This window comes from Hylaeus volcanicus, chromosome 6 (assembly GCF_026283585.1).
Source record: "Hylaeus volcanicus isolate JK05 chromosome 6, UHH_iyHylVolc1.0_haploid, whole genome shotgun sequence".
Classification (NCBI taxonomy): domain Eukaryota; kingdom Metazoa; phylum Arthropoda; class Insecta; order Hymenoptera; family Colletidae; genus Hylaeus; species Hylaeus volcanicus.
In genome coordinates, this window is record NC_071981.1 from 9040064 (window position 1) to 9061848 (window position 21785).

The 21785-nt window shown below is 40.9% G+C and overlaps 1 protein-coding gene and 1 long non-coding RNA gene across 2 annotated transcripts in view; one reads left to right on the forward strand and one right to left on the reverse strand.

Moving 5' to 3' along the window:
- LOC128878855 (probable chitinase 10) overlaps positions 1–21785 on the forward strand; it is a 71910-nt gene that overhangs the window by 13433 nt on the left and 36692 nt on the right. Inside the window, exons 7-14 of the mRNA XM_054127434.1 lie at positions 1606–1959; positions 6383–6873; positions 8113–8530; positions 9055–9373; positions 12298–12539; positions 15240–15610; positions 20748–21077; positions 21223–21391. Of these exons, the coding sequence (XP_053983409.1) occupies positions 1606–1959; positions 6383–6873; positions 8113–8530; positions 9055–9373; positions 12298–12539; positions 15240–15610; positions 20748–21077; positions 21223–21391 (2694 nt within the window). The remainder of the gene's footprint in view (positions 1–1605; positions 1960–6382; positions 6874–8112; positions 8531–9054; positions 9374–12297; positions 12540–15239; positions 15611–20747; positions 21078–21222; positions 21392–21785) is intronic.
- LOC128878861 (uncharacterized) lies at positions 4579–6345 on the reverse strand. The gene is made up of 3 exons (XR_008457516.1): positions 5268–6345; positions 4785–4891; positions 4579–4706 (listed from the first exon to the last, which is right to left on the reverse strand). It is a non-coding gene; the product is annotated as an uncharacterized LOC128878861 (long non-coding RNA).

Below are 21785 nucleotides of genomic sequence, written 5' to 3' on the forward strand. Positions count from 1 at the left end.
AAAAAATCTGAATTTTTGGGGACCTATTAATAAAGCATTCGCGCATCTGATACCATGAACGGCGTTGACGTGGGGTTACTCGTTCACCCTGCAGATGGGCCTGAAGTTGGAAGCAAGTTTTTAAAAAAAGTCGACATTTTCGTATCTTATTGCCATTCACGCGGGAAAAAGACATCAAAACTGTATCAGCCCGATGCCCTGGACTGTTGGACATATGATCCATGCAACGAAACAACGTTTCAACCCTCACACTTGGGAGTGGACCATCCCTACCTCTGCCCCCCCCCCTCTTCAGCTCCGGGAGCAGTTTTCGAAACGGGACCTTTCCGGCATTCATCCTTAACGTATCGAGAACAAACATAGTGAATTTCATCGCCCTCCGATGCGTGGAAGTATTTTTCTACGAAGAGGGTTGAAAATTTCCAAGCTGTTCCACCCCCCCCCCCCCAAAGGGCGCCTATGGGGAGCACGGTATGGGCGATGGCATTTTCTGGATCAGGGGAGTCCAGAGAATGCATTGAGTCCAAAATCAAGACCATCGTCCAAAAATTGTGGATTTTAGAGGGAGTGGGAGGTTGTGGGAGGTGGGTTTGTCCGAGAGCGTTTTCAAGGGGTGCATTTTGTAGAAGGCATCAAACAGAGTCGCCCTGAATGTTTTTTTAATTTTGTCAACCCCTTCCGTCATCTCTGGCACCTTTAGAAGTCACGTTTTTCGACGCGCCCCCCTTTAAGGGGGTGAATTAACCCCTTCGCATCAACGTTCGCCCATGAAACTTTACACACGCCCAGAGGACACTACAAAACTACTCCTCACGGAGTTTAATTCCAATCGGTTGAAAACTTCCATGTTTTTGAACATGTTAAATGTTAAAAATTTGTCCGCTAAGTTTTGATCGTTACTGTATAATCGCTTAGTTTACACTGAAAAGTTTCCTAAGTCAATTACCAAACCTTCACGATACAATAAGCAATCCCACCCTGAGTAACGATTCCACAACATAATAACTTTGCCGCTCGAGTTATTATTCGATTAAATTAATAAGTTGCTAGGCTTTATTCGCGACGCGTAGTATACATCAACGATACGATTTAGGCTCTGTCTATTCAATCCGAACTCCTAGTTTAACCTATCCTGCGGTTATCCTACACTGGGAGATACCGATTCCTGCTAGCTATCTGACTTCGCGCCAGAGTCGCTGCATTTTTCCAAAAATCTCACAATTTGAACCTTACCCTACGATTACCCTTTACTGGGAGATACCGATTCCAGCAGCTAGCTGACTCCGCGTCAGAGTCGTCTGCATTGTCTAATTGATCCTCAGTCTGCGGTACCATTGATACACACTAATTAATCGTATTGCTCCAATTCTCAAATCTAACCCACTGGCTGGGCTCACACGCGCGTCGCTATCGCCCTGGCTCGTAACAGCGCCAATATTACTAAAACCGGCACTGTAAGCACTATATGAGTACTAGGAAAGCAAGTTATTTTTAACCGACTTCGAAAAGAAGGAGGTTACTCGATTCGACACGTATAATTTTTGTTTTGTATTTGATATTATTAGCAAGTATATAAGCTGCATATTATTTCTTATTTTTTATTAGGTACACAGTACCATGGCCACTGCGGTTATGGAAGATTCTTCAATACCGTCGATGGACGTTGCGTGAAAGCGTCCCCAGAAGTTTGCAAACCGGGACAGAGTAATCGGATTCAGAGTCTCCAGATGGACTCACGAGAGACAGAAGAATCACAGCACTTAGAAATCTCCACGAATAAAGATCCACGAGTAGTTTGCTACGTGACCTCGTGGTCTTTGTACCGCAAAGGAGACGGAATGTTCGTTCCTGAACGTTTGGAATCGCGTTTATGTACCGACGTTGTTTACGCCTTTGCTGGGCTGAATCCGGACACGTTGCTGATTCAACCGTTCGACCCCTGGGCAGACATAGAACACGGTAAGTGTGTCGAGATTAAGTTAACATTTTGAAGCTTATGTGGTCTGTCCCAAAAGTTTACGAACTTTCATTAAAACTCTCTCTGTATAGTAATATTTATAAATTCAAATTTATATTATTCAAAATACCCTAAATATTCAAAATATTATTCTGAAGGAATACGATTATTACTACGGTCATATAGCTTTAGAAAACTCCGCTGAAAACCTTTTTTTTTTATATAGCCGAAACGGTCTCACTCAAAGTATTCCGGATATCCAAAATGGCGTCGAACTGTTTTTCTTTCAGCTTCATTCCTCATTTCAATTAAAACACCGTATTTCATCATACGTTACAACGGTTTTCAAGAAGTTCGATTCATTATCAGCAACAAAAATGATCTCTTGAAGGTGTAGAACCTGGGCACTTCTTTAATCATTGTTTAAAGATTGGAGAACAAATTAAAAAATCCAGAGATTTCTCATAGCTTCAGATCTTCGGTCAAAATTCGTTACACTTGTAATTTATTAACTCGAGTGATATCCATGGTGAGCCTCACAGACAGAAAGTAATGTCTCGTTAAACGCACAAATATGTCCAGGATAAGTGCACAGAACTAGCCACACCACAGGGGGGTATACCTCTTGAGGGGCCGGTACGCCAGGTCTCGGTGATGGTTGTTAGGCGGTGAACAAATGCTCTGCTGTCTTGTTAAATAATTGCTTATTCTCCAGTCCACGCTACACAGTGGTCCCGATGGCCGAAAACCTGGCCAAAATTAGGAGATTTTGGATCTTCGTGAAACTTGGTATTTTTGGAGTACTTGGGCCGCAAATTACGAATCTAGTATCAGAATTTCAAAATTTAAAATGGCGGATCCAATATGGTCGACATGTATATTAAAAAGTTGTTACATTTTCATGAAACTTGGTATTTAAGAGTTATTTGGGCCGCAAATTACGAATCTAGTATCAGAATTGCAAAATTCAAAACGGCAGATCCATTATGGTTGACATGTATATTAAAAATATTAAATTATTATGAATTTTGTATGAAATAGCATTTCTAGGTTTATAGGGCAACATAGTTAGAATACATTGGCAGAAATAACAATAATAAATGAATGTTAAATTAAGATTAAGGATAATAAGGTTTGTTTTAATGCCACGTAAACAGTCTTCTTTTCCTTATAAGCATGGACTTTAAATTTAAATAACTTAAAATGGCGCAAATTTGCACAAGTTTTATCAATTGGATATCATACCTGACATGTTACTTTACATCAAGAAACTTGGCAGAGCGTGTCACTCGGTGACTATCATCTTTGTTTTCCTTCCGATGCATCGAAAGATAACTAAAATTTATACCATATTGAGAAGGGAATTACAATAGTGAATCCAAAGATATTTTACTTTGTTCTTGTGGAAAGTTTATGTTTCTAACATCTACTTTTATGGTAAAGTGATTTACATATGAATCTATTGAGGATAAACTTTCCGTGACACAATAAATATCCGCCACTTTTCACGATAACAACCAGCATGTAATTTCGTCAACTTTGAACCTCTGTATATCAGTAACCGATTATTATTTTTTTAAATTTCGAACGGCATTTAATGCACTCGTATGTATACAACACACGCACAATATTGTAAAAAGTGTGTTCGAAACTTCAAGAATTGCATTTTGGCCAGGTTTTCGGCTATCCGGACCACTCTGCGACGCACAGTGGTCCAAAATGCCAAAATCGCGGTCAAAATTAGAAGAAGACTGTTTACGTGGCATTAAAACAAACCTTATTATCCTTAATCTTAATTTAACATTCATTTATTATTGTTATTTCTGCCAATGTATTCTAACTATGTTGCCCTATAAACCTAGAAATGCTATTTCATACAAAATTCATAATAATTTAATATTTTTAATATACATGTCAACCATAATGGATCCGCCATTTTGAATTTTGCAATTCTGATACTAGATTCGTAATTTGCGGCCCAATATAAAAATAAATTATATTTTATATAACTATAAAATACCAAGTTTCATGAAAATGTAACAACTTTTTAATATACGTGTCGGCCATATTGGATCCGCCATTTTAAATTTTGAAATTATGATAGCAGATTCGTAATTTGTGGCCCAAATACCCCAAAAATACCAAGTTTCACGAAGATCCAAAATCTCCTTCTAATTTTGGCCAGGTTTTTGACCATCCGGACCACTGTGCATCAGTTCGTAGTAGAGCGTGGTTAATCCCAAAACGCTCACAGCACGGTTAGACAGAAAGGATTCGAAAGAGTCTCTGGTTTACTCCAGAGCGTGGTCAATCCCCAAGCGCTGTCGAAATCAGTACCAGGATCGGTCAGGGGGGCCAAGCTACCGTATTACAAGTTGGTACAAAGTTTGCGTGGTTTTGTGTCTCCAACTAAAATGTAGAGCGCATGCGCGTATATGCATATATATATATATATATATATATATATACAGTAGCGGGCTTTTCAAATTGTTTAAAATTATTTGAAAGAAAGTAAACCAGAGAAAGGCATACACAGTTCAAAGGATTTTCGTCGTTTCAAAAACTATATTTTTTCTGGCTCACTTTCTGAAAAATATATACAATTAAAAATAAAAAACGAATTGTAATAAAAAGGTATACAATATTTATATAACAAACATTTTTTTTATTTAACTTATATTGTACAAATTTTATAATAAGAATATTTTTATAATTACGCTTATGTTACACGAAGTGATAACAGTCCAATCTGAAAAAAATATGAAAATTATTTACAGTCAATCTATGAATCTAATTTCCTGCATACTTCATATTAACATATACATACCTGAAATAATAGAGAAATAAGCTAAGCTGCTCAGTTCATTAGACAAGTGAGTGTCTTTCGAAATCCTATATTTGATGCTGCCCCTTCCGCTAGACCAGATATAATTCCTGAAACAGAAATAAAAAGTACTTATTAATAAACTATTTATTTTAAAAATTTCTCCTTGCGAACAAATGAAATTGTTATATTAAATATGAAAATTATTTACAGTGAATCAATTAAGTAACGCCTTAAGCATCGACTTAAACATTCCCTTTTGAAAGCAATTGCTGTCTATTCTAGATTCACAGTCGATTCTTAAGAAAGTCTTAAGTCCTTATGAATACATAAAATAAAATGATAATACATGATACTGTGTATACATAGCGACTCAAGCAATGCTTATTCCAATAAGGCGAACTTAGTTAAGAACTGCTTAAGACAATGCTTAAGTTGCAACTGTGAATACGGGCCTATAAATATGCTTATTTTATGTATACATACTTGGCAAACAAAGCGTTGGCACTGCTGAAGTACTCAGTCGGACATTTAATTTATAAACATCCTCAAAGTGGACATCGCAGATTTTCACATTTTCCATTGATGACATGTCCTGGAGGCAGGGATTATCACACGCTGCTATCCATTGAAGTCAGCGTTCCCTATCTTTCATCGGATCGGGAAATTGGCGAAGCTGGTTTTCCTGTGAGGTACATCCTCTCACTTGGCACTTTTTAGGTGCCATATTTCACAAAACTGAAAAAAAAAACACAAAGAAACACACAAAAAACACAATTAAAAGTCACGAAGGAATCAAATCACGCTGGCTATCAGACTACCGCCACGTGAGTGATTGTTACCATTGTGCCATTGACAATAGTCCATTATTACTTCGCAAATGACAATGAGTACCGACGGAAACCGACAGCTACCGACACCGACGTTGAAATTTTCATACCAGTGTTGGTGATATTCACCGATACGCTAGATATGTGTATGTGATGCCTACTAGCGCCGCGTGGATTTGGTTCACCAACTAAAAACGTGGTTTCACTTCCCCGCAACTGTGCTTGGCCCCCCTGGGATTGGTCTTCCCTACTACGGCCGCGTCGGGGTTCATATGGGCGTTATCTCGCGTTTTCGCTTGCGAGCGCCGTCACCCTGCGGTCGCCACCTACCGGTCGGAGCGCGTACTCTGTACTAGGTCCTAACGAACGTTTCGTTACCAACTTTACCGGGACAAATTTTTCACCCGCGAGAAATTAGAGACGTCCATAGAAGGTTAATGTACGTGATAGTGCTTTGTTCCATAAGCCTCCCGTAACATTAATGTTCCTGTAAACGTTTTTGCTTAATTTCACATAAAATATATTTTCTCTTTCCTCCATCGTTATTTCTCGACGAATGTCACAAAGATTCTGTCGGTTTTATATTCACGGTAACACAACCGATGGATGGATCTTGTTAATAAAACTTCCCCCTCCTTTACCCTTCGGTATGTCCATGCTTACAATTATCATTATTTAAAAATGTAGGATTATTTTCCAACATTAATTCCTCACAGTGTGAAGATTCAATCTCTCAATCAATCAATCAAAAGCTTGTCAATTTTCTTTCAGATCTTTACCAACGAATAACGTCTATCAAAGGACCAAGGATACTATTAGCGATCGGAGGTTGGACGGACAGCACCGGTGACAAGTATTCGAGGCTGATAAACAATGGCAGCGCGCGTCGTAAATTCGTAATAGCGACGATCAACTATCTGCAGAAGCATAATTTCGACGGGCTTTCGCTCGAATGGAACTACCCTAAATGTTGGCAGAGCGACTGCAGAAAAGGTCCGGACTCCGACAAACCAAATTTTACGAAACTGATACAAGAACTGAAGAAAGAATTCGACAGACAGCAGCCTAAGCTTACGCTGGCTGTTGCTTTATCGGGGTACAAGGAAGTCATTGACAGGGCATACGAGGTGCGACAAATCTCCAAAGCTGTGGACTTTGTGTCGGTGATGACGTATGATTATCATGGCGCTTGGGAGTCAAGGACGGGTCATTTGTCGCCGTTGTTTGGGAGTTCTAACGACAACAATCCGTATTACAATGTTGTAAGTAACTAGACTGTCTGGCAGTCTTTTATTACTCAGTACAACTTTTTTAACTTTTATACCCAGTACAAGCGTGTCCTATATACCATATAAATATTAAATGTTTTTTTTTAACACCCTGTATAGTATACTTTTAACCATTCACCTTTTTTCTATAACATTTTTCTTTAAATGACTGATAACGAAGTTATGGCTTGTTACATTTACTTTGCCCGTGTACATACAGGGTGTTTAGAAAATGTTGGACGTCCTTGAAAGCCGAGTGGCTCGGGGGTGATTTAAAACAACTTTTACCTTAGCGAAAATGTTGTCTGAGGCTTCGTTCAAGAGATATTAACAGAAAACCCCGACCAATCAGAGCGGGAGTATGGCGATCCACCTAATTTTAGTAATTTTCATACAAATCTAATAACTTTTTGGCATACAAGTCGGCCATATTGGATCCGCCATTTTGATTTTTTAAATTTTGATTACAGATTCGTAATTAGCGAACTAAAACACCCTAGTATACCAAATTTCATTCAATTTTAGAACTTTTTAGCATGCAAGTCGGCTATATTGGATCCGCCACTTCGATTTTTTGAATTTTGATTACAGATTCGTAATTAGCGAACTAGAAAACCCCAGTATACCAAATTTAATCCAAATTTAAGAACTTTTTAGCATACAAGTCGGCCATATTGGATCCGCCATATTGATTTTTAAAATTTTGAAAAGCCGGATAAAATATAAGAAAGTTGTGATTTGTATGAAACTTTGTATACCTGGATTTTTCAGCCCGCTAATTACGAATCTCTAATCAAAATTTAAAAAATCAAAATGGTGGATCCAATATGGCCGACTTGTATGCCGAAAAGTTATTAGATTTGTATGAAAATTACTAAAATTAGGTGTACCGGTATACGCGCGCACTGATTGGTCAGGGTTTTCTGTTAATATCTCTTTAACGAAGCCTCGGTTAACATTTTTGCTAAGGACAAAGTTGTTTCAAATCACCCCCCGAACCAACCGGCTTTCAAGGACCTCCAACATTTTTTAAACACCCTGTATATCAATATCAGAGTTTCATTTGGCACTGAAGAAGCTATCTGCAATGCCGGCAAAACCAGGTGTAACAGTGTCTTATCCGGAGGATACTGGTTATACCCGGAAGTCTGAGTTAGTATCAACCACGAAGAACCTAGTCGTAAAAGGCTTAAATATCTTATGCGAAAAAATATACTATCAAAATTTTTTCAGAATTCCACAATGGAGTACCTCATCGAACTCGGCGCGGAAAGATCGAAGCTCCAGGTAGGCATACCGCTTTACGGCCAAGCTTATCGACTGTCCAGCGACGATCTGACCGGGCTTGGCGATCCAGCTACCGGTCCTGGAAGTTCCGGGGAATTCACCAAACAACCTGGTATGCTGGCGTACTACGAGATCTGCGACAGAGTGAAGAACAAAGCCTGGAAAAACGGACCCGGGCCTAGTGCTCATTTCAAGGACCAGTGGGTAGGCTACGACAACGAAGAGAGCATCTTCGCAAAAGGGCAACACGTACTCCAAAGTGGTTACGGAGGTGTAGCAATGTGGACCGTCGATTTGGACGACTTTTCGAATCGCTGTTGTTTCGAATCCTTTCCTCTGTTGAAGACTATTAATCGCGCATTAGGTCGGTAAATATTTTTTTAGGTATACGGGGGAAGGGATAGGGCGTATTTACTTAAATCAAAGATGGAGCAATATCTAGATAAAACATTATTTAAATAAAAAGTCGAATAAAGATACTTTATCTTTGTCTTTATCCAAAAGTCATCGAATATAGATATTTATTCGAAGTAAATTTATTTGACTGATGACTCAAGTTATGTATCTTTATTACACGGATAATAGATAAATATATTTATTCGCAGAGCATTTATTCGACAGATAAAGATAACTTAAGTATCCAATGAACCTCCAATACAGATAAAAACACGAAAGTTACCCGATGGATGAAACGCCCTGCAGATGAAATAGATATCTTTAGTCGTCGAATAAATATTCTTTTTTTATTCGACGAGTAATAGATATAAAATTTCCATCTTTTATTCGATATCTAAAATTTGTATTTACATCAAAAATTTTGTCTGTCTCCGATTGAAACACAGATGTAATAAGAAAAGTCGAACTTTGCACCGTTTATCTTTTCCACAGGCCGATTGAAGACCAAGCCTGTTAAAAACTGTCAGCGACCAGCAGAGCCAATAACACCGCAACCTCCAACGATGACGACTCACAGCGACGCTGTCGAGGACACTCCGCGACCCACCACAGCGATGGCAAAGCCAACCATGGGCTCAACTTCGACTCAGAAGACAAGCACGACGACCCAGAGGACAACTTGGCCTAGCTGGTCCGAGAAACCGAGCACCACGACTCAGGGAACAACTTGGCCGAGTTGGTCTTGGAACCCTACGTCGAGTAAACCATCCACGACGCAGAGCAGCGTTTCATGGACCTGGACTTCAACCAAGTATAACTTTTTCTAGGAGAATAGATGTTCAATATGTAGGATGGTTCAGCGAAAAACACAAAGTATAATGAAAACTTTATTTACGTGTGGTCTCTAAGAAGTCCGGACTAACACTAGGCTCTCTGGCCTTTTGCCGGTTCCTCGTAAATAACGCTTCATACATACACACAATCTGGTGATCGGTGGCACGTGTTCGGTAGCGGCTATCGATCACTGAACAGCGGTGCCGATTGTCGGTAGCGGCACTGATTGTCGGCAGCGGTGCCGACTGTGCAAAAGACAGCACGTGTAATTGCCTACAAATATTAAATTTTGCAACAATACGATGCGGTAGCGTCATTGTAGAGAAGGTGTTACGGATTAACACTACAAGTTTGGGGTTTTATTTAATTATGGTATAACGTAAGGTTAGGTTAGGTTAGGCCGATCGCACACGGACGCAACTGATCAGTTTCAAACCACTCTGAAACTAGTTGCATGCGACCGTGGATCTAGGTAAAACAAAGGCCAATCGCATACGGTGCAACCGATTTGAAATCAGAGATGGGCAAAACCCTAGGCTTAGAATAAACCTGAAGTTTGCCGATGTGTTTGTCTCGTTTCTTTCTTTGGAAAATGTTCAAAAGAGGAAATGAGACAAATATGTCGGCAAACTTCAGATTTATTCGAGGCCTAGGGTTTTGCCCATTACTGTTTGCATAGTGTTGCAAACCGTTTGCGCTCTTTGTTTCACCTACTCCACTATCTTTGCTTTACCTAGATCCACGGTCGCATGCAACTAGTTTCAAAGTAGTTTGAAAATGATTGGTTGCGCCCCTGTGCGATCGGCCAAAGAGCGCAAACGGTTCGTAACAATAATTTCAAATCGGTTGCGCCCGTGTGCGTTTGGCCTTAGGCGCGATCCTCTCCCTTTCGGTACTGCGCGCTGTCTTCCTTCCCAACGATAGTTCTGCCGGCTGCCGCTAGGCGACGCTATCGCGCGGCGCTCTCTCACTAGCGAAAGTGGGGAGTGCTGCGCATAAGTACCACTGACGCGACGCTCAACGGGCAGAACGCCTGAACGTGCATCACGTGTACACACTCGAGTACAAAATATAACCACATTCTAGCCGTTCAAACGCTCTCGTAACTTTTGGTTATAAAGCCTACTGCTATCCTCCTACGGAGCCCGTTCATGGAGAACGTCCCTGAGATCCCTCTAAGAACATGATTAACTCCGTTTAACCTCTCATGCCCCCCTTTCGAGACCCCCGGCCTCGAATCGTGGGACATCCCCGGTCGCCGGAAGACGTGTCTTCGCCGACAGCCGTCTTCGGGTGTCCACGGCAATGATGGACATTCGTGGGATTTTTCCTGATCATCCGCATTGGAGCCAACGTTGGAGTCCTCACTGCTGTATACACTTACTTAGAATTTAGGGTACCATTGGATCCCAGTAAGAAACAAAATATAATGTCCTCTTTTTTTCCTCGATGATTCCTGACGTGGATGGCTGCAGTTCATTATCCATTTTTTTTTTAAATGTTCTCTAATATTACACTCACGAACATTAACATTCTTGTACTTAATTTGTCCGTTAAAAACGCGGGAAAATTGCACAAGCCCCTTAAATGCACCTCCTCTGGCGGTTCGGATACATGTATGGTAGCAGACGACATGTAGCTGTGCGTCAGCTTACGCATGCGCAGAAAGGAATTCCTCGAAGGAAAAATCCCACGAATGTCCATCATTGGTCCACGGCCACTCGCCCGGGAAGAAAAGGTGTCCTCGCGCTGCTGTTTCGACCTTCCTGGGGCACCTCCTACCGACCTCCGGCTCATGCTATCCCCCTACCCGCCGAGCCTCTGTAAAGGGTTGTTCACCCTTAAGGTGAGGTCTCATCTATGTGATGCTCGTGCTCAAGCAATAAATTGTCCGTGCTCGCCGGATTTTGTTCGAAAACACGTTCCTACTAGCGAACAAAAGGTCTCTAAATGCGACGACGAACGGTTGGAACCACTCGAAAGGGTCGATTTTTACGAGCGTTTGGGTCTCGGCCCATGGTCTAGTGCTCGCGAGCATGGGGACTATTCTACGCGAGCCTGGATCGAACGCTCAAAAAAATCGACCCTTTCGAGTGGCTCGAAGCGAGACCCACAATACTTCTTTTCACCGAGACCATAAGCGCCTACCTGGGTTCGCTCAAGGGTCTGGGGCCAAACGGGCGATCGACTCATCAGTTTTTGATAAAATCGAATTCTTTATTCTTCATCGTATCAACGTGAACGCGATGCCATTGGATTCTTGGTGTTCTCCCGATTAAAATGATATCTCACATCGCGTAAATCGAACTATTTTTAACCAAATAACTTTTCAATTATGCAATCAGATTTTGCATATAATTTCGTTAAAAATAGTCCGATTTACGCGATGTGAGATATTATTTTGATCGTAGAAGTATCATGAATCGATTGAAGTTACTTCCGCAAAGTTTCGATAAAAATTGTCGAGATTGGTATTTTCAATTCTTTATGACATCCCCTTGTCGACCGCCCGTTGCGATGATGGTGCGTGGCCTTTTTCGGGATTTCGTGCTCGTTTAGGTGTTCGCGGCTGGTTGTGCTAGTTCGCCTGAGTCCATCAGACCTTCCTACGCGAGGAGTTGACACTTTCAAGTGGACGTTCCTCGTGCTCGCCGCCCGAACTTACATACATGGGACCTCACCTTTAGGTTGCGACGCGAAATCCGGGCCGTACACGCGACTTCAAAACTCCGAACCGATCCGCTAGCGAGTTTAGGAACCGGTCCTACCTCTCGAACCCCGGCGATCGGCTGAACCGGCGCCCTCCTTCGCGACAATGGAAAAGGATTTCTGAAACGTTAATCGAATTCTAATAACACTTATGTCTAGATGTGATATATATTGACTACCAAATAATTTCAGAGCGCCCATTACGAAGCCAACCGTTGAAACAACAGAAGCCACAGAAAAGCCACCGGAATCTTCGAAGCCTGGGATGATTTGTATGATCGGAATATACCAACCAGACCCTGACAACTGCGGGAACTATTTTAGATGCGTCCTAGGCGAATTGAAACGCGAACAATGCGCACCAGGACTGCACTGGGACGCCAGACGAGGAATCTGTGACTGGCCTGCAGCGGCGAAATGTCAAATGGGAACTGGTAGATTTGCATGTTCTTATCAACATTGTTCACAATCTCAACCGAGCAAATGACGTCTTCATCGATCGGACTGTTAACCCTTTGCACTCGAGGCCTTTTTTCTCTGGTATCTACCAGCAACTCGAAATGTTTCTTAGCATCCTATTGCCATGAATTCTAAGCTATCTAGATTTTAGAATAAGGTCACCTTATTTTATTGACACTTCGAACTCCAAAGAAATTAAAGGTGAAGAAACATTAGGTGTTATAGATTTGCTGCGTGAAATCTAATGGTGACTGAGAGTCATCTCTCGAGTGCAAAGGGTTAATTTATTGACTGACTTCATCCAAAAAGATTGATGAGTATTTTAAAGACTTAACACGCGTATACACAAATGACGTAATTTGCAGACGCGTATAATATTCTCTGTCACTTGTCGTTGACACGTTTCATTTGATTCGTTGGCAATAGTGAAAACCTGTTTGCACAATGCTTGTTTGACAAGTATGTTTACTCCTGCGCACTTTTACTTCGGATTTTGTAACCGACGCCTCCAGGCAAGAGATTGTCACATCTTCCCTCTGTAAATCGTTTACATTTCACGAGAGAGTCGGTGTCATCAGTATTCCACGTTGTTCAACTTCACATTAATCCATCGTGCGTCCATCGTGACGAAGAATGCTACCTTCCCGCATCCTTTGGACGATCTCGTTCTCGATCGCGATAGATTCCACCCTGCCGCAAGTGTATAAAATCTCTCGGCAGTATACTATAAGTACGATGGTGTTGCAAGTATAAGTGAGACATCTTTTTGAGCAAATTTATTAGAACGACTTATGTGGTGTAAATTTGAATTTCTTAACCGAGGGTGTCACGAAGATTATGTTGTATTGGTATAGTGAATCATCGTTTAGTGTTGTGAAAATTTAATCGATAAGTGTAGCATAGTTATCCTCGATACTTCTTAAAACTGCTAGATGGAACGTCTGTGATATTTTAGACCAAAAAGTACATGACTTGTACAGATGAAAAACATATAATAATTCTTTGTTAGTATGCTAAAATACTCGTTCAATAAATTCATAAATAAAGAGTCTTATTTATCTTCGAATGACTCTCTTAAGGAAGGAGCCTGGTTCAGAACACTGAAAGTGAGTCATTTTTTTACGAATTTTTAATAAATAATGTATTAAGTGAATCATTGTGAAACTTACAGGGTCTTTTACTGGATATTTAGTGATAACAAATCATTTTTTTCAATACAGAATTGTACGCGGAAAACCATGTACAGGGTGTCCCAAAAATGTTGTAACACCTTGAAAGAGGTGGTTCGGGAGGTGATTTGAAACAACTTTTTCCTTAGCGAAAATGTACGAGGCTTCGTTAAGGATATATTGACAGAAAACCCGACCAATCAGAGCGCGAGTACCCCGGTGCACCTAATTTTAGTCATTTTCATACAAATCTAATAACTTTTTGGCATACAAGTCAGCCATAATTACATCCGCCATTTCGATTTTTTTAAATTTTGATTACAAATTCGTAATTAGCGAACTAAAAAACCCTAATATACCAAATTTCATTCAAATTTAAGAACTTTTTGACATACAAGTCGGCCATATTTGATCCGTCATTTTGATTTTGTAAATTGTGATTAGAGATTCGTAATTAGCGGGCCGAAAAACCCCGGTATACGAAGTTTCATACAAATCAGAACATTAGTTATATTTTGTCCGGGTTTCCAAAATTTTAAAAATCAAAATGGCGGATCCAATATAGCCGACTTGTATGCCAAAAAGTTATTAGATTTGTATGAAAATTACTAAAATTAGGTGCACCGGGATACTCACGCTCCGATTTATCAGTGTTTTCCGTTAATATCTCCTCAACGAAGTCTCGGACAACATTTTCGCTAAGGAAAAAGTTGTTTCAAATCACCTCCCAAACCACCTCTTTCAATGTGTTCCAACATTTTGGGGACATCCTGTATATGAGCATGTTTGTAAATCCCTTGCTGCCATAGTTACAATTTTGCGGGGATTGTAAAGCATTCAATTTTTGCTTTAACCAAAAGAACTAAAGATTTTCTTGTTTATTATACAATTACATTGTTGCTGCGTCTATAAGTCGTGAAAAAAATACAAAATTGAAAAAATGATTGGAGTTGAAAAAAGAAATTGATTTTGGCAAGCAATTTTGCAATCACTTGTATAAATAAATTTTTTGTATCGAATTTTTAGGTGTATCTACAATATAATTATTTAATAAAGAAGAAAATGTTTAGGTTTGTTGTTTAAAGCAAAAATAAAAGGCTGCACCATGTCCATATACGTGGCTTTCCGTGGCTTTCATAACTATTCGCTTAATACATTATTTTTTAAATATTCGTAAAAAATGACTGATTTTCAATGTTCTAAACCAGACTGCTCCCTTAATTCGATGACTGTCGTATGCATAATGATTAGACTGCGGATCTTTATGCATTTATAGGAAATTTGAATGTGCAAGAACCTACAAAATGCAAACAATATGCAAGAATATAAAAAAGATTGAAAGTAACGTTCATGTTATATAACATATGCAGAATAAAATAAATTTTTATTTAGGCTCAATTTTTGTAGCCACGTTCGTGAAGATTTTATTTTCCATAAAGATCCGCAATCTAATAATGATAAATTTATAGTGTAATCCGTACAAAATGTGATCCTTCGTTGGCCTAGATTCTCTGACGCAAAGACCACCATGGAGCAGTACCGTGAGAAGCACTACCGTGACGACCACTATGTCGCAACCGATTCCATCGTCCACGATGTCCAGTACGCAAGCGACCACGACCACTAGAAGACCAATTGCCACGGAGAAACCAAACGGGAGACCCGAAAAGAGTTGCGAGCATGGCCAGTATTACCCGTACCCCAACTCTTGCACGAATTTCCGGGTCTGCGTCAACGGAAATCTCGTTTCGCAACAGTGTGGGCCAGGGCTGAACTGGAACAATGAAAGAAGCATGTGCGATTGGGCCTTCAAGAACCCTTGCGTCGAGAAACCGATGAAGAGTGCCTCCCTCGTCGTTTCGAACGCTAAGTCTAACGTGAGTAGCAACGTAGCAACGCAGTAGTTTTTTGAAAATATCTCGAGAACTAATAATTTTTTTGCGATGGTACCCTAACCATTTTTTACATAGAATGAAAGCAATGAAATGATGCAATTGTTAATTGTATATGCACTGCTGCATCTAAAAAAAATTTAAAGTCCTACAGATGTAGTGCTCTTCGAACCATTTATCTTTCTCCTTTGGCATTTTTTCGTAAATGCAATAATAACGGAGTTATGACTTGAAACAATTGCGTGGACCACCCTGTATAGACATGGAGGAAGATTGCCAGCACCGAAAGTGTGTCCAAAGTCTGTGTGAGAGAGAAAGCTATAGAATGATATTTGTCCTCTCTGCGCATGCGTCAAATACATTATGAATGCCATGCTTATAGGTTACATTGGTGGGCTGTGTCACGTAAAGAGTATTTAAATAATGAGAAAATAAACAGAGATCCACTATTTGTAATAGATAATTTATTGTATCACAATAATATAGAAAAAGAAAAGTCAGACTTAGTCCTTTAAGTTCTCAAAAGTATGGACGACACATGACAGAAGGTCTTGTTGCAAGAAATTTAAATGATACTGATAAAGTGATTACAATAATATAGAAAATGGGAGATCAGTTTGAATCCTTTAAGGTTTCAAAAGTACGCGGAACGCATTCCAGTAAGTCTCATTGCAAGCAATTTATTAAAAAAAAAATGTAATCAGTTTATCAGTTACATTTAAATGCAACATGACTTTCTGCCATGTGTCATCCGTACTTTTGAGAACTTAAAGGACTAAGTCTGACCTCTCATTTTCTATATTATTGTAATACAATAAATTATGTATTACAAATAGTGGATTTCTTTCTTCATTTCTCATTTTCTCATTATTTGAATTTGTTACAAGACTTTCTGTCATGCATTCTGTAAACGTATGAACTGTATTCTAATACAATAAATTGTGCGTTACAAATAGTTGATTTCTTTTTTTCATTTCTCGCTTCATCTTTAACATTTAAATTTCTTGCAGTGAGACATCCTGCTATGTGTTCTCTCTCCCTTTCTTTTTACAGTTCATACATACACTGAACGTGTGACAGAAAGTCTTGTTGCAAGCAATTTAAATGTTTATCATGAAGTGAAAATAAAAAAAGTGATCCACTATTTATAACACACAATTTATTGTATTAGAAGACTTATTCTTATTTTACTGCACACTCAAACACCAAATTTTTATATATATCTTTTCACAACGACAAGGTAGATATATTATCACTTATAACCATATACTTCCCAATACAATATCACTACACGTAGCCTTTAAAATAATTATTCAATTTGCGGCGTCCAAATGTCACCAATACAAACTGACAGGTTATACACGTTAGAAATGACAACTGTCAGAAATACAAACTGACAGGTTGTACAGGTTAGAAATGAACGAGCGGCGTGAGCACCAGCCATATTACAATTCCGGGCGACGAGCCCTGCCGACTGATTCCGAGAGTCGACGAATCGACGAACAGCCTTAGCTCCTATTGGCTAAGTGTGACGAAAAATCGACCGGAAAAGTATAAGACGGTAATATTTTTGCATGTATCGTGACATGGTATTACGATATCTCAGTTGTACGCGGACCGATTTTATTGATTTTGGTTTTATTCGAAAGCTTATATGCGATTTACATAAGAAAAATGCGTTTAAATTTAGAAAATATTGCAGGCGTGATAAGATATTAATGAAAGAAGTTTCAATTTAGGTTAGAATGGACCATCTCTCCTGTAAAAGATAAGCGGTAGCACCACGTTATACAGGGTGGCTGTATAATTTTTCATGAACTTGGTGTCGAGACGCTACCGCGTCTCTAGATATGCACTCATTATCCACACTAAATGTAACGTTTATTGTAGAAAAATATGCGCATATTATCTTTACGGAATCCAACTACTGTTTATCTCAGCTAAAATCAATAACAGATGCCAAGGAATTATAAGTTGCATTATATGTATTAGAATATAAATATATTTATATATGTAAACGAGAAGTTGGTTTCCTGTTCAGTTAGGGTCCGTGTGCAGCGTATGGTTGGTAACCGTATGAGGCGTGTGATTGGTGGCCGTGTGAGGCGTAGGGTTGGTAGCCATGGAAGGTACGTTGCAAGCAAGAGAGCAGATTCAGCGGATAAAAGTGGCTTGTGTATATTTTGTAAATTTTGATTTTCCTAAATTCTTTTATTGATAATTTTATATTTAGTTTGTTCCTGGCGTAATTAATGACTTCAAAAACCAATTTCATAGGTAATATCATTTCATTAAATATTTCATGTTAGTATCATAACCTAATGTAAATCAATTTCATGGAAACATTGGTTTGAAGTTTTACTACACGAAGAACCAACTTACATATATACATAAAGCATATTTCGTATATTGAGTATACATTTCTATTAAAATGATCTATTACAACAATTCATAAAACTGAAGTGCAGGGTTTCTATAGATATATGTATACAAAGAGTGCAGGTCAGTGCAGGTACGATGTTGACGCATGCGCAGAGAGGACGAATATCATTCTATACCTTTCTCTCTCGCACAGACTTTGGACACACTTTCGGTCTATACAGAACAAAGCAATTCCTTCTCCATTTCTATATACTCAAAGGTCACGATCAGGGCTGGTTTTAGCAATATTGGCGCCCCGAGCAAGATTATTGTGGCTCCCGTTCAGAGGCTTAAAATTTTTAAGAAAAGAAGACAAAGTAATAATATCAAACAATGAATCTGTAGCTAGATTGTAAAGATTGTTAAACTACAATATACAGGGTGTCCCAAAACTCGTGTAGGAGCCGGAAATGGGGAGTAGCTGGGACGATTCTGAACAACAATTTCCTTTGCAAAAATGTCGGTGGGTTCTTCATTTTTGAATTATTAACGAAATACACCGACCAATCACAGGGCCCGATTAGCGCGCGATTAGCCGCGAGAGCATAAGCTCGAGCCAGGACTGGCTGGTTGCGCCAGGTCGCTGCGTAGCCAGCTGAGCGCATGCTAATCGGCCACTGTGATTGGTCGGTGTTCTTTGTTAATAATTCAAAAATAAATCCCACACCGACATTTTTGCAAAGGAAAGTGTTGTTCAGAATTGCCTCAGCTACCCCCCATTTCCGGCTCCTACGCGAGTTTTGGGACACCCTGTATAGCAGCTTTACTAATCTACACCGGACTCCGACGGCCCCAAAAATCTGGCGTCCCGGGCGTTTGCTCGACCGCCACCCCCTCCCCCTCCCTAACGCCGACTCTAATCACGATACGTCGCGAAGGCGCCCGAAAAACGTCGAACACATCGACCACTCGACCGATGCGTTCACCGATTGAAACATAACCTTACTTCCCTTATGTAGTTTGAAGCTGTAACGGCCACTGTGATGTTAGCACCTCATTTAAAAAAAAAAAAAACAAATTTTCAGCATCAATTCTATTTGCACCCACAATAGTTCCTGATAGGTTTTAGAAATAGTTCCGCCGAAATACGCAAAAAACAGCATTTTGAAAATACGAGGTGCTAACTTTGCACGACCTGAAACTTTAAGTGGCCACAACTTTTTTGTTGTTGAATTGGCGGCTACATACCATAAGAACTTTCGATAGTACTCTTTGAGGTGCCAATGTATACCCAACCGAGGTGTCGATTCCGTTTACACGCCGAGCGCCAACGTAGAGAGGGACAAACAGTAGAGGAGAGAGAGAGAGGTCCAAAGACTCAAAGCAAAGAACCGCCACGAATGGGAGAGACTATATGTATCTCACTTTCGCTCACTAAAAGCGAATTATGTATCTCGCTTCGTTCAGAAATAGCAGAAAGCGCCACCTCGTTTTCATCGGCCAGCCGTGTCTCTATGGTGTGACGGAACCGGTGGTGTCGCGCAATTTCCACGGACGAAATTTATTTATTCCTAAAGGAATATGGGCGCCAGTGCAAAAACACGCGTCCGTTATCTTCGTCCTTCCGGCTGCTCAAGAAGAGAGCGGGCTCAGAGGAGGTCGGAAACGACAAAGAGAAATAAGGAAACTCTGATCCACGAAAGTGAAATTGGGCTTTATTTAGCCGAAAACCAAAAAGGGGGGAATTTCGCGGTACACACACACCGCAAAGGAGGAAGGTGTGGCGACTACGCGCCGAAGAGGAAACGCGACGCGGAATTCCCAATACAATTCTAGAACCGGCGCGACTTAATTCTACGGGGTCCTCACGAACAGAGAATCCGTCCTAGAATAAAATACAACCAGAAGAGGCCATTTCCCTCGAAACGCGTGCGATCTCAAACCGCGCGCGGCCACGCGGGAGATACGCGAAACGAACGGAGGGAACTCCAAGGGTTATCGCTTTCGGTGGTGGTCCTGTCGCGGACAAAAAAGTGCTCCGGAGCACGTTCACGGACACGCACACTCGGTCCGGCTCTACCTGTAAGTTAGCGGCCGCGGGGTTCAAAATCCTTCTCGATGGTCCTCGGTGTAGCCCTCCAAACGGGGTGTACGGCTCCACCACACACGGCTCACTCCGAAAGAAAACTACTGCTTTAAAGGCGGAAAAGGGTGCTCGCTCGCTCAAATCCGTCGTCTCTTGCGTCGTATGATTCTTGACGTTCTGCCGACGCTTAACGTCGATGATTCTCCAGCGGCGCCTTGTCTCCCGTGGTTGCAGCTCCGGGGACGATGGTAGGACGGATCATCTTCAGAGGGTGGCAAGTCCTCTTTGGTGGTGGCCACACCGGGGTCCTTGGGTGGAGGACATCGCGACCGGCGACTTCCGCGCTGGCTCGAAGACACGGCGTGGATTGCGAGCACGAGGGGAGCGCTGACAAAAAAAAAGGGGGGGTCGCGACACGCATTCTTCCATACTACTCTCGCGGACCACCTTCGCGGCGTGTTCGGCGAGGAGAGAGCGAGGACCCTCCGGGGTCAGGGTGCCTTCGTGACGGGCAGAAAAGTTCTGTCCCGTCACAATGGGTATTGTCATTTCTACGCAGAAAAATCTGCTGTAATACCGACCAGCCAAATCAGAGAGGTCACGTGCCGTATCTACCCCCTTAAGAACAGCAGTTTTAATTAACAATTGTTGATCGATTGTTCGTTGCTTTTCCAGTCGTGCATTCCTGGCAGTTATACCAGCGTCCCGGGGGACTGCGAGAGTTACCAGGCCTGTCTCTGGGGTCGTCACGAGATATTCCAATGCGCTCCAGGGTTACACTTCAACAAACAGAGTCGTATATGCGATTGGCCGGCTCGCGCTAATTGCAAAGACGACCTGGACTCGACCGAGGATGCGAATTCGCCGCCGAACCAACCAATCGACGAACCGATTTCCTCGACAAACCAGAAACCTTGGGAGCCGAGTACCACTCAAGCCACGACCACCTCACCGTCAGTAGAAATTGATCCTGATGAAGTGTCCCCTCTGTCTGGATATTACAAAGTAACGTTAAATTGCTAAATTGTTAAATTGTTCATTCCTTCGCTAATTCATTCCAATAATCCTTCATTTTCCATCGCTTATCTCTTCGTCTCTCGTATCCCTTTCCTCTACGTTTCTCTATTTCTTCATTTTCTTATTTCAATAGATCGTATGTTACTTCACAAATTGGGCATGGTACCGAAGAGGTGTCGGACGGTATCTTCCAGAAAATATCGATCACACTTTGTGTACTCATATCATCTATGGATTCGCTGTCCTGGATTACTCAGAGCTGACCATCAAGGCTCATGATTCGTGGGCTGATTACGATAACCGTGAGTAATTTCTTGTTAGAAAGATATCGCAGCTTAAGGGTGTGCAGGAGAATGAGCAAAACGCCGAGTTGACTTCAGCGACAGTTGCGGAAAAAGTAGGAAGTTCCGGGACAAGGACAGAGAGGACGATACAACAATTGCAGGAGAGACGAGGACAAGGCGGTTAGGCTAGCATGATTTTTTTTCCAGGATATTGAAGTAAAGAAACAATATTTTCTAATAATTCTGGTTTTAATATATTCGTTACACTTTGGCGGAGGCGACTCCAAGGCTTGATTTTGCAATTTCGGCCTTAAAACTTTATAAGCAATAAAAGTATGTTTGTTATCTTCATTTTATTGTTTATAAAGTTTGAAGGCCGGAATTGCAAAATCAGGCCTTGAAGTCGCATCCG